Below are 12,462 nucleotides of genomic sequence, written 5' to 3'. Positions count from 1 at the left end.
TGTCTTTGTCATCAACCTTAGACTGAGGAGAACCTGATGGGAATGACAAGCTTCCGGGAGGTCCTGGAGAAGATGCTGGTGATCGTGGTGCTTCCGGTGAGGAAGAGCCTAAGGAAAGAGGTGGAGCTCTTCTCTCCCCACTTGGTATCCAACACCTGTGGTCTGCTCGCCTCCATTGTGTCTGAGCTCACCGCCTCTGCCCTGGGATCTGAGGTAAAGAATGCGATCACTTTTCACAATGCTAGAACTTGAACGCGGCAAAGGTCTTTGGGTGGTTGAGACATTGCTGGGAGCTGAAGTGGGTCTTGTGACCTGTTTGTATGGTGTGCTGAATCATGACCACCGTGAGACAAAGTTAGGACTCTGCTGTCGCCGTAGTAACTGCCACTCAACAGCGGCTCATAGCATCAGCAGTTTGTCACCTCTTATTACGGTGACATGCCGTGTCCTTTAGGAAAGTGCATTGTTTGCAACAATACGCAGCCTTCTGACGGTCATTTTAATACTCATAGAGATAGATAGGAACGGGTGGATTTTGCTGCTTAACTCATTCACGTTTTTAAACGTCTTTTCAGACTTGGTCCAGAATTGGCTGGTACTGAATGAGTTAATTCGTATTCCACAAATGCTTTATTAACCCCCGTGTTTGGACTAATGGGGCCATATGTAATATACTATTGTAAAGAACAATTTTGAGTTGACTTGCACTTCAACGCAGTTTTGCATTTGGTTCTTTTGTTATCGTTATTTTTTTTTCCTTTTTTGCACGTTTTTTTTTCTGCCATCAAACATCTGTTCCCCCCACCCCCTCTTTCCTTCTCTCCTCTTCCCTCTAGCAAAATTTTTCCCAGGACTCTAGACTTCAGGAAGTTGAATCTTAGCAGCTTTCGCAGTGACATAACAAAAAGACAAAAAAAACCAAAGAGAAGCACAAAAACAGATTTAGAGTTCATTCTTTTTTTTTTTTGCTCTTCCTTATTAGGTTGATGGACTGAACTCGCTCCACTCTGTGAAGGCCTCTCCTAACCGTTTCACCAAGACGAGCCAGGGCCGCAGCTGGAACACGGGCAATGGTTCCCCGGATGCCATCTGCATGACCGTTGACAAGCCGGGCGTCGTCTTGGTGGGCGTCTGCGTGTACGGAGGTGGCGGCATCCACGAGTATGAGCTGGAGGTGCTCGCTGACGATGTAAGAAAGAGTATTCAGATGGATTTGTGTTTCACTCTGCACCATTTCAATTTTTTTTTCTCCCCATCTGCGTTTTACACAGGCACAGACCGAGCACCCGGGGGACTCTGCGCACTCTCATCGGTGGACATCTCTTGAGCTGGTGAAAGGAACATACAGCACTGATGATTCTCCCAGTGATATTGCAGAGATTCGCCTGGACAAGGCAGTGCCGCTCAAGGTATGTGAATACATTATTTGTAAGGTTGGATAGCATAATCATACTTCATGAAAAAAAAAACACAAGCACGATGCTGATAATCTAAGGTAAAAACGGATGTGAATGATGCTTTGCAAAATGGATGATGGGTAAATATCAATATGTGACATTTTATTTCTACAAACCTTTTCCAGTGTCTACGTTTTCAAATGATCAACATTTCTAGAAACGTCTCATCACTAGTGAGCTATTTTTAGAAACCCCGCCGCAGGCTATTCAGTCAGTCTTTGTGTGCCCTTGGGCGCCACCTTGGTGTCGATGCTCACTGAGCTGAGCTCTCATGAAATTTGGTTTGCGCTGTTCACCTTTTTGGAGCGAAACTGAGTTGTATTCTCATGCAGGAAGGGGTGAAGTATGCTGTGCGATTGCGCAATTACGGCAGCCGCACTGCAAATGGGGATGGCGGCATGACCACGGTTCAGTGCTCAGACGGTGTGTCCTTCACCTTCAGCACTTGTAGTTTGAGCAGCAACGGTACCAACCAGACGCGAGGACAGATCCCTCAGATTCTCTATTACAGGTTCACCCAAAATATCTTTTTGAGAAGACATCTCCATTCGACTGTGGTTTTTTTTTCCCCTCCCTTGACATTTGTCTCCTGACTTCATTAAGGAGCGAGTACGATGGCGATCTCCAATCCCAGCTGCTGAGCAAAGCCAACGAAGAGGACAAAAACTGCAGCCGGTCACTGTCTGTGGTTAGTGCTGTGGTTAGAGCAGCCAAGGACTTGCTTCATAGGGCTTTTGCTGTTGATGGTAAGCCGGGTAATCGGACACCTCCTTTGCAAACACAACCTCGAGGCACAAGAATAGATTTTTTTTCCCCCTCCTGAATCTAATTTGCTCAATCTGCTGTCAGCTTTATCAATATGCATTTTCTCTTTAGTGGATGACATCCCTGAGCTGTTAAGCTCCTCCAGCCTCTTTTCCATGCTGCTTCCCCTTATCCTGGCCTACATTGGCCCTGTGGCAGCATCTGTTCCAAAGGTACCCTTCTTAAGCACCTTATCTAGCAAGCCATTGTCCCCCTTCTTTTGGATGGGATTGAAATTGTTTCTCGTTCCTCACCCAGGCTGCCGTCGAGGTCTTTGGACTGGTCCAAGAGCTCCTTCCTGCCGTGTCGGCCTTAAACCAAAAGTATGCCCCACCCACGTTTAACCCCAACCAATCGACAGACAGCACAACCGGCAACCAGCTGGAGCAAGGACTGTCGGCTTGCACAACCTCCAATCACTACTCCGTGATTGAAAGTGACCACCCCTATAAACAGGCCGGGGTCACACAATACAAGGTACAATCTTCTTCAAGTGCAAGCCGATGAATGATTTTTGTTGCATTCCATAAAATTGGGCAATCTCTAAAATCTGACTTGGAGTTCCGATTTAGGGCAAGTTGATGCGGTCTAATGTCACACTAAAATGATCGGGCCCACAAAAATGCACTGAAAGGCAATATGACCGATATGAATATCTATTTATTGGTTAAAAATATTGATATATAAAAGTTTTCCGATTTTGATTTGTTTTGTGTTTGAACTGTCAGCAGTTTGAGGATCTGTATCTAACTGGATGGATTTGATGTTGCCATATTTCTAAATTCCCGGTCGTCTTAAATGCAGCATTCACGCCAGCTTTTGCATCAAGTCTCTTCCATGTTTAAACCTATGTGATATCTTACTTACCCTCAGGTTTCGTTTCCCGAATGTGTGCGTTGGACAAGCATAGAGTTCGACCCACAGTGTGGCACCGCTCAGCCAGAGGACGTCCTCAGACTGCTCATCCCCAGTCGCACTCTTCATCTGTCCTGCTTGGGCGGCAAACCTCTGGTCCATGACACCATCAACACCTGGACCGAGCTCAGGAAATTCTCGGGCTCAACGGGCTGGCCGACCGCAGTTCTCGTGCTGCCGGGTATGAAGATTGCATCCTTCCACCTCTTCAGTGGTTTTTGCTTTCCTAATATTACATTCGACTGCTTCTATAGGAAATGAGGTCCTGTTTTCCCTCGAAACTGCCTCAGATTATGTAAAGGATGAGAAGGCGTCCTTCTATGGTTTTAAGTGTGTTGCAGTGGGATATGAATTCAACCCAGGTCCTGATGAGGTAATGTCTGAGTCTTCATTTTTCTGCATAGTAGCCTTTATTACCTCAAAATAAAAGCGGAATGTCACAGTATCTCGCTGGACATTTCAGGGCATCATCCAGCTGGAGAAAGAGTTGGCGTACTTGGGTAGCATGTGTGCTGCAGCTCTGATGAAGAAAGACCTGGCACTCCCGATAGGTACAGTATGGAGGAGGGGGGGGGGGTCGTCTTTGGCAAGTTATGACTCACTGGAATGTATTATATTTTGTTAGTTACTGTCATTTGTATAGGAGTTCATAATTAATACATCAGATTTTCACCTAAACAACTGCAAAACGTATTTAACCCGTACACATGCATCGATGGCCTTTAAGTAATAAACCCTAAATGACCCCAAATAAACCCCTCAACATGCTGCATGTGATCTCAATAGGCCTACTTTCTATTGAACTGTTGTACTTTTAACAAAATCAAACATTATTTCATATTAAAAAGTTTATGGATTAAAATAATCAATTCTCACTGTCATTTCTCCTGATGTGCTTTGTGGCTGCCTTCTTCCATACGCTGTGTTCCAGCCCAATTATCTCACATCATGTAAATTGTAAAAACTACAACATTAACTGTCGTAAAAGCCGTCTAGAACACATTGTGTGACGGCAAAATGCAACATTAAATTGCAACAGAGATGCAGAAGTTGCACAAAATTAAGGTATTCTTACCAATACCAATTTGGAAATGGTACCTTACGGTAAGACGAGTTTCACGTTAATAATTGCATCATTTTTGTAATGTCTAACTTCAAAAACTGATTTGTTCTGTTTTGCACTGCCATCTTGTTGTGATCTTCCTAAAAATGCCACTCTTGCCATTTAGGCAATGAACTAGAGGAGGACCTCGAGATCCTAGAGGAGGCCTCTCTCCAGGTAAAATAATAAAATTTAAAATTTTTGTCCTATTTTCATTTAGCCGTTATTGATCCCTTGTGCCCTCCCACCTTCACTCCCCCCGTTTAGGTGTGTAAAGCCCATGCAGGGATCCTGAGCAAGGGTCTGGCTCTTTCCCACCCCCCAATCATCCTCGAGGCCCTGGAGGGGAACCTACCCTTGCACCTCCAAACCAACGAGCACTCCTTCCTTGAGGACTTCATCACATGTGTGCAGAACTCAAGCGGAGGACGCCTTGCGAGGTATATGTCAATGTTATTGCCTTTTGTCTCTATTTTCCCCCCCTTTGCTTGCTACTGAAACGTTTCTACTGGCAAAAACAGCTACCGGCGAGAGATCGGACTCGTGCATTTCACAAGATGTAAGCCCGCGTTTTGATTACGACTTGTCGTCTCTTCCGTTAAGGTGGCTGCAACCAGATTCCTACGCCGACCCCCAGAAAACATCTCTGATCCTAAACAAAGACGACATACGCTGCGGATGGCCAGCTACGATTGTCGTCCAGACCAAAGATCAATATGGAGATGTGGTTCACGTTCCGAACATGAAGGTTGGCAAAATGGTTCACTTAGATAGAGAGAAAACTGAGCTTTATGCATTTGACGAAAATTCCTCTGCTGTTTCAAAACCAGGTGGAAGTAAAGGCCGTTCCCGTTTCTCAAAAGAAGTCACTGCAGCCCGAAAATGTGAAAAAACTCCAGCGACTCACCGGAAGCCCCCCCTCGCCAGCGTCTTCAGGTCCCGACCTCACCTTTGGAGGTCTGCCAGCCCCCAAGCTGGAGGCCACGTACGAGCCTATGATTGTGAAAGAAGCTCGCTACATCGCCATCACCATGATGAAGGTCAGCCCTACGCATGGATTGGATGTTTCCTTTCGCTCACCGAATGTGATGACATATTTGACATTCTCGTCTATATTTCTAGGCATATGAAACTTACTCTTTTGAGGAGCTGCGGTTTGCTTCCCCCACTCCAAAGAGGTATATAACATCACGAGAGTTGTACAGTACAGCGGTAACTTCGAAGTTATTCTCATTTTAAAACCGTTGATCCCATTAGAAATAATGTCAGCAGATGTAATGCGGAAGGTCGTGTTGTCGAGCTTTGGCTGGAATGAATCCATCGATGGTTTGTTTAATTTAGTCCGGCCTGGGAAAATTAATCTGTATGATGTCATTAATGTTAATTTGATTATATTCCTCATCGAACAGAGCAGCCAGAACCTTTCCTATCCTGTTTCCTGTATCTGGGACCACGGTCATCACCACATTTCTCTTTTCAGGCCCAGTGAGAACATGCTGATACGTGCCAACACTGACGGAACCTACAGTGCCAACTGGACACCGGGAGCAATCGGTCTCTACACAATCCACGTCACCATTGATGGAATTGAAATAGGTGTGTGATCATGCCTCATGCCGGACTTAAAACACAGCGTAGTTTCATCATGGCACCCCACTGGGGAAATGTTGGAATGCATCGGAGTGTTGCCTAAATTAAATTAAAACAAAGATTCTGGCTTTGACAGATGCGGGTTTGGAGGTGGAGGTCAAAGACCCTCCCAAAGGCATGATACCGCCTGGGACGCAGATGGTCAAACCCAAGGCGGAGCCTCAACCAAGCAAGGTTAGCTGTTATTTGAAATTGCCTTGCTCAGAAAGAATCCTGTGCTTAATTTATTATCCTTTATGTATAATAACCTCAAGCGCGATGGTCTCCATGCGAACGTAAGGCAGAATCTCAACTGCACTGGCGTCTTGGTTGTGTTGCCATAAGATAAGCTTTAAGCCCAACTTTTTTTTTTTTCCGAAGTGGAAGGAATGCATCCAGGTAGTCAGACCTGTCGGCAATCATCGTATGACAGGGTTCTTCTTTTGGAAAATGGAGAAACAAGCAACGATGAGCACCCTCTATTTTCTGTGTCAGAATGAGATATTGGAAAAAAAGTAGGACTGAAGCAGACATCATCCAGCTGCTGCTTGTCCTTCTATAGTGCATGCGTGCGTCCTTGCTTTCTTTTCCTTTCGCTCTGCTTCAGTGACTGTCCTTCTTTCCTGGGTTATCTTATTCTTTTGCTGCTGTGGCTTACACACAGTTTCCCCTCTGCTTCTCTCAGGTCCGCAAATTTACGTCCAAGGATAGCGCAGGCCTGCGCGTGCGCAGTCACCCCTCCCTGCAGAGTGAACAAATAGGCATAGTGCATGTCAATGGCACCATCACTTTCATTGACGAGGTAATTGAGCCCTAAAATGATGATTAATTGTTTTGCTTTGATTGTAAGCCGATACAGGCACCAATGTATACAGACGCAGCGGTATCTCCAAATCAAAAGTCATACAATTTGGAAGTCAGACCGATTTTTGTGAAATTCTGTACTTGCTGTTACTACTCCTGTTACTCCTCCTCGAAGCATCAGAGAGCTTCTCCAATTAGACATTGTGAATCCTCTTTTGCTTCTAAATGTTGTGGTGATTATCTCTTCGCCAAAATATTTCCACTTTTCTTTGAAATATTTCCGCTTACAAAGCATTCTGAGGCTGCTTGAAAGCATAAAAGTAAATCACAGCACGCACACTACATTATCGAAAACACTAAATGTTTTAATGATTATACAATGTACAGTACATACATTACTCACTAAAGTATTTTGCTGTCGGGCAAAATGTCAGGATGGTCCTAAAATGCACTGAAACCCTTTACTAGGCAAACTTAATTTGACCTTTTTTAAACTTTCCAACTGCATAACGTACTGTGCTTTGACAATTTGCTAAATATCAAAATTTACAACAGCTATTTGACAAATAAAAAGTCATGATGACGTCCTCCTCCATCCCTTTCTGTTGCCATAGGAAGTCGTAGAAATTAGCTTTTCTGTATTCCAGCTGGCAGCTGCTGATGATCCCTTGTGACACTCAAAGCTCAGTGCTGATTCCCCCTGAGAACATCCTGTTTGAAGCCTCACACTGACCAGGCGCTGTTGATAAATTGTTCGGCGTTAAAATGTGAGCGTCATTACGATGACCGAATTGAACCAGGAATTTTATTGGTAGCCTTGTGGATCAAATATTGATGCAAATTTGGTAATTCAGCTCTTTGTCAGAGAACAGCAACTGTGCACATAAAGTATCTAAAAATATATATATATAGCAGTTGAACATGTTGGGTGTGCACTCAAAAGAAGGTCAAATTATGGTCACCGTTAAAAGGTTATGAATGCAATCTAAACTAATCCGGAAATGATGACTAGCCCTCCATTTTCGAGATATTCTTGCAGCCTGAGAATTGTTTGGGTGTATTTTTCGTGCACCTGCTGTTTCCATAGTAACGGGACGACGTGGCTGTGCTCTCTTCTGTTGCTTGTTTCCCCTGTGCCCCCCGCCCCTCACCCTTACTCTTAGATCCACAATGATGATGGCGTGTGGCTCAAGCTCAATGACAAAACCGTAAAGAAGTACGTGCCGAGCATGAATGGGTACACTGAGGCCTGGTGCCTCTCTTTTAACCAGCATCTGGGCAGGAGCCTTCTGGTCCCCGCCGATGTAAGTAAGAAGGAGCCGGTCAGAGGATGTACGTTTTTCTTAGGTGTCGTTTTTGTGATGTCTCTAAAATGCTGTTTGAGGTTCACATTTTGGCGCTCCCTCCCCAAATGTACACGACGCATGTTTAATTGGGCCAAAGATAGGGGAGCGCTCTTGCATGTAATAGCTTTTCAAATAAGAATTTCTTCTAATGCACAGCAAAGTAAAAGTGTGCATGTAGCCAAGAGATGCTTAAAGGTGGTTAAAGTTTTCCCAAAATGGACCGTATTTCCTCATATAGTGACGCAGGATTTTTTTTTTCTTTTGCATTAAGATAAGATAAGATAAGATAAGGATTAGGGCCAAATCTGACCCTTTGGGATTCAAGTGCAGCATTTGAGTAGCAGAATTTATAGGGGTCAAATTTGACCCCGTGCGTTCTCCAGGGTTAAACACAAGAAACTGTCTTTGCCAGGCCACTCGCAAGCTACTTTGTCTTAAACGTTTTAAATAATGATAATAATTTAAAAGATACAAGTTTACAATCATTTTGATGATCTCTTATGTGATATACAGAATAGAGATGGTAAATTTTGCGATGTTGTCGGCTGTAAAGTGTAATCATCAATATTACAAAAAAAAGTGAGGAATCTATTTGACAATTGGTGTTTTCTCGAAGTGAGTAATTCACCTGATGATTAATTGGGCTATTAGTGTGGTCGGCGATGATCAGTATTTGAGGAAATATGTGTTGAAAAGGAAGCAGCTCTTGTATAAGTGCTCATGCACTCCCATAGCACACTTTTAAGTGCATTGACTAACACGGAGAATAAATGCAACTTTAATCCTGTGGTAAATGAGCTGAGTGGGCTCTTTCTTCATTCCCTTACAGTCCATTAACACTAATGCGTTACGGCATGCCGCAATGAAGGTTCTTCCATTTCTTTATTTTCCTTGCTTTTTTGCTGCTCCATGCCATGTCCAGCATCACTATCAATGTGTTGCTCCTCAGTTGTTTGAGTAGCATGGGAGAGGAAAAAATGAGATCCTTATGGTCATGAAGCTTAGTAGTGGGATAGTTGCACCTCCACAGTTCCACCGTTGCATCGGGTCGCATTTAGAGTCTCCCAATGCTTTCAGTGCAAGGTCTCTGTGTCTGAACAACATGACACACCGTATCATCCAAGTGGGGGGATTTTTTTGGAAGTGCTTTCCATTCTTTCTTTTTCAAATTCTACTGTCTCTACGGATCCTCTGAAAGAGCCAAACCGGCGAGAAAACCGTTCTTCCAAAAAAAAGATTTCAGCGCCCTATCCTGATTTTCTCTCCTTTCTCTGCCATGTGTCTTGACTGTCTCACAATTTGTTGCTCAGAGTGTCTTTAACGCTAGCCATGGAGTCAGGGATATCGGCTTTTTGTCGTGGACTCCTTTAACTATATTCCCACCACAGGTGAGTGATATTAAAGAGAGGGTTGAATAGCTTGCCTCTTGCTCTCCCCCACACCACCTATTGCATCTCATTAATTACTCACACTGTCTCTGAACTTGTGTCAAACGGATGTGGAGCCAAAGTTGCATGGATGTCGGTTTTCTTTTGTATCTTTTTGTCAGCCCAAGGTGATCATAATGTCCAGAGCGTCCTGGAGTGATGTGTGTTCTTTTTAATAGCATGGAATGAAAAGGCTTGGATACCTGTCGAATGCATGTTTGACAGCCAGACATGTTTGTGTCCTAGCATGCCCCCTGTCGTTCTTTATGAAAATGACATGCAGCAGTCATGTGTCAGTCCTTCAAGTTGAATCTGTGCAAGTTTTAGAAAGAATGTCCTATTTCCTGTGCACTTATTGTGGAATCGCAACTGGACAAAATTATTGAGACACGCTTAATGAATTAAGTAGGCGCGATAGTTCCCTCTGAATCTCGGCTCACCTGGTAAAATGGACTTTTGATTACATTTCCCCAGTCATTAATGGGAAAATATGAGTCGTTTGTTGATTTTAATAACAATAAAATGGGATAATTTGTCTGAATGTTCTGAACTCCTGTTTTGATGTCAGTCTCATACTGAAAAGAATTGAGAAGGCCACTGTCCCGGAGCGGACATCATGTTGTTCGTCCTTACACAGCAGTCCTGTAGAGTATGACAGAACTGCTCCAATACTGGTTGCTTCCCCGCACCCCCCCCCCCCCCAGGGTGTCCCAATACTTTTGTCCAAATTGTTTATGATTCAAAATATTAGCAATTTTTTTTAACTTTTCCACTACTGGTAATTAAAATTAGAATTTTAAAATACAATTCAATTAGCCCACCACAACCCTTGTGAGTTGGAGCAGATTTGAAGATGCAAGTATGGAATAAATACAACGGTTACATTTTAATAAAGGTATATTATGTATGATTATATTCTGATCATAACAATTGTTGTTCATGTCAATGAAATTGTCAAAGTCAGCTAGGATTGTCTCAGTACAGAAATGGATGCATATCCTACATTGAATAGGCCCCGTCGCTCATGGCATGAAATAACTCTCAAGCAGCATCACTTGCTCTTTGAGGGACAGATTCTCCCATTCGCGCTGACAAGTCAATTCCTTACGGGCCTTTGTTTTGCACTTTCAAGATGCAGCAATTCTCCTGTCGAGACTTCTGACACATCCACCATGCACACAGGGCGCATCAAATGCAAAACATTTTGTAAAACTAATGGCCCTTCATTTCAATGACTGTTTGTGATTGGCACTTCAACTTCAAGTCCCTTCAGGATGTGGATCCTTTTTTTCCCCACCACTAAATTTGATATAATGTTGCCTTTGAGCCGTCTTTTAGATGTAGTAGTGACGTATTTAGAACCATTGGGCAGTTGGTGATCATAGAGCAGTGGTCACCAACATGGTGCCCGCGGGCACCAGGTAGCCCGTGAAGACCACTTGAGTAGCCCGCCAGTGCCTGGACATTGTGATTTGCTAGTAGAAATTATGATTTAAAAATGCAAACATTGGCAGTACTGTGAGACATTTCGAAACACGATCAAAGTCTGACAATTTAAATCATCAAGTATTAAAAATAACCCATCCTCATATTATTGAAGGTATTTTGGACAAATATGTTATTTCAGACGTGTATCAATTTGGTAGCCCTTCACACAATCGGTACACATGAAGTTGCTCTCACCCTCAAAAATGTTGGTGACACCTGTCATAGAGGATATGGCCTCAAATGAGTTTATTTCATCAATTCTTCTACTTTGACGAGGGATTGAATTAGGTATGGTTTGAAGTCATACTTGGTGTGCTTTCCCACTCATCTTAATTCCCGCTCTTAACTATTGCAGGAGGTCAGGGGCCAGACGGAGGACACCACAAAGGAGGTGAGCAGCTGCCCTTCCCACAAAGCTCCCGCTCGGGTGCAGGGCGGCGGACCGGGGCTTTATAAGGTAGTGAAGACCGGCCCCTCTGGTCACAACATCAGAAGCTGCCCAAACCTTAGGGGTATCCCCATTGGAATGTTAGTACTTGGAAACATGGTCAAGGCCATAGGCGAGGTATGCACCCATCCCAAATGCAATGTCTTAATGATGGGTAGGGGTGATGGGATTTTTTTGAACTGCATTGATCAAATAAAGCGAATTCCCACACAAACAAATCTCCTGAAACTAATGCTGAATAATCGCTCTAACCAGGGTGTCTTGTGGGTACGTGCTCTTTATCTTTCGCACTGTGCCTGATTGATTTCTTACTAATTTACACTTTGTTCAGGTTAGCATATTGAGCTGCGGCAGGAATTTCTTGCACGTCGACATTTGAAACTTTCACTTTGACTGATTGGAGTGTCATCCTCCCCTTCTCTTTTTTTGGTTTTGGCTGCTGTGGTGTGTCATGCTGTTCACTAACCTGCACTAGAATGGCCCGTCCGAACACGGGAGGTGCAGCTTGCACTCACTAATACTTCCCATCTGTGTTCTGTTTTCCCCCTTCTAAATAATATAGTGTTTCAGGGAGTTGAGTGCATTTAACTTTGAATAAGCAACCTCTCCACGAGTAAGTTTTGCTCGAGCCACATTGGTTTTTGTTCCATCGTGTGGCGTGCTGACGGCAACAAAATGATCAAATCCATGTGTTCCAATATTGTGCATTGTGTATTTAAATTGATTCATTCCATGTTGCATGTTAAAGATCTGCTCTACTCCGATTTATGTCATAGTTCGTGCAGTGGTTAAACTGGGATTGATAAAAAAAATAAAATAATTATGAAGTGTGCATAGACTGTATAAAATGTGGATGTACCCACTGTGACTGGGGTTGAGTGTTTTAACCAGACAGTGTTTGAAAAAGGGAATGCAATCCAGCTCCAAATATCGTGAAACCTCTGAGTCGGAAAACAATCTCTTTTTATTTTAAAACAAATTTTCCCTTTTGGAAATGTTCTGTTGACCACCACGATTTCATTTCATTCGAAATGCCGCTACC

General features: G+C 43.5%; 1 protein-coding gene across 19 annotated transcripts in view; it reads left to right on the top strand.

Annotated features, from left to right (window-relative positions):
• The window catches only part of mycbp2 (MYC binding protein 2), a 52,313-nt gene that overhangs the window by 22,873 nt on the left and 16,978 nt on the right, over positions 1–12,462 (top strand). For 10 of the 19 annotated variants that reach the window (XM_052081601.1, XM_052081595.1, XM_052081604.1 and 7 more), the window contains 21 exons: positions 22–213; positions 983–1,189; positions 1,272–1,409; positions 1,790–1,968; positions 2,061–2,203; positions 2,334–2,434; positions 2,520–2,738; positions 3,135–3,357; positions 3,431–3,549; positions 3,640–3,727; positions 4,406–4,455; positions 4,546–4,718; positions 4,882–5,026; positions 5,109–5,318; positions 5,401–5,456; positions 5,759–5,874; positions 6,005–6,102; positions 6,593–6,709; positions 7,875–8,015; positions 9,368–9,445; positions 11,328–11,537. In XM_052081601.1, the coding sequence (XP_051937561.1) occupies positions 22–213; positions 983–1,189; positions 1,272–1,409; positions 1,790–1,968; positions 2,061–2,203; positions 2,334–2,434; positions 2,520–2,738; positions 3,135–3,357; positions 3,431–3,549; positions 3,640–3,727; positions 4,406–4,455; positions 4,546–4,718; positions 4,882–5,026; positions 5,109–5,318; positions 5,401–5,456; positions 5,759–5,874; positions 6,005–6,102; positions 6,593–6,709; positions 7,875–8,015; positions 9,368–9,445; positions 11,328–11,537 (3,003 nt within the window). The remainder of the gene's footprint in view (positions 1–21; positions 214–982; positions 1,190–1,271; positions 1,410–1,789; positions 1,969–2,060; positions 2,204–2,333; positions 2,435–2,519; positions 2,739–3,134; positions 3,358–3,430; positions 3,550–3,639; positions 3,728–4,405; positions 4,456–4,545; positions 4,719–4,881; positions 5,027–5,108; positions 5,319–5,400; positions 5,457–5,758; positions 5,875–6,004; positions 6,103–6,592; positions 6,710–7,874; positions 8,016–9,367; positions 9,446–11,327; positions 11,538–12,462) is intronic. The other 9 variants (XM_052081614.1, XM_052081610.1, XM_052081597.1 and 6 more) reach the window with 6 other exon arrangements.

Source organism: Hippocampus zosterae, chromosome 12, assembly GCF_025434085.1.
Source record: "Hippocampus zosterae strain Florida chromosome 12, ASM2543408v3, whole genome shotgun sequence".
In the NCBI taxonomy this organism is placed as follows: Eukaryota; Metazoa; Chordata; class Actinopteri; order Syngnathiformes; family Syngnathidae; genus Hippocampus; species Hippocampus zosterae.
The sequence above is the reverse complement of the archived record's forward strand: the minus strand, read 5'-3'. Positions and strand labels throughout refer to the sequence as shown.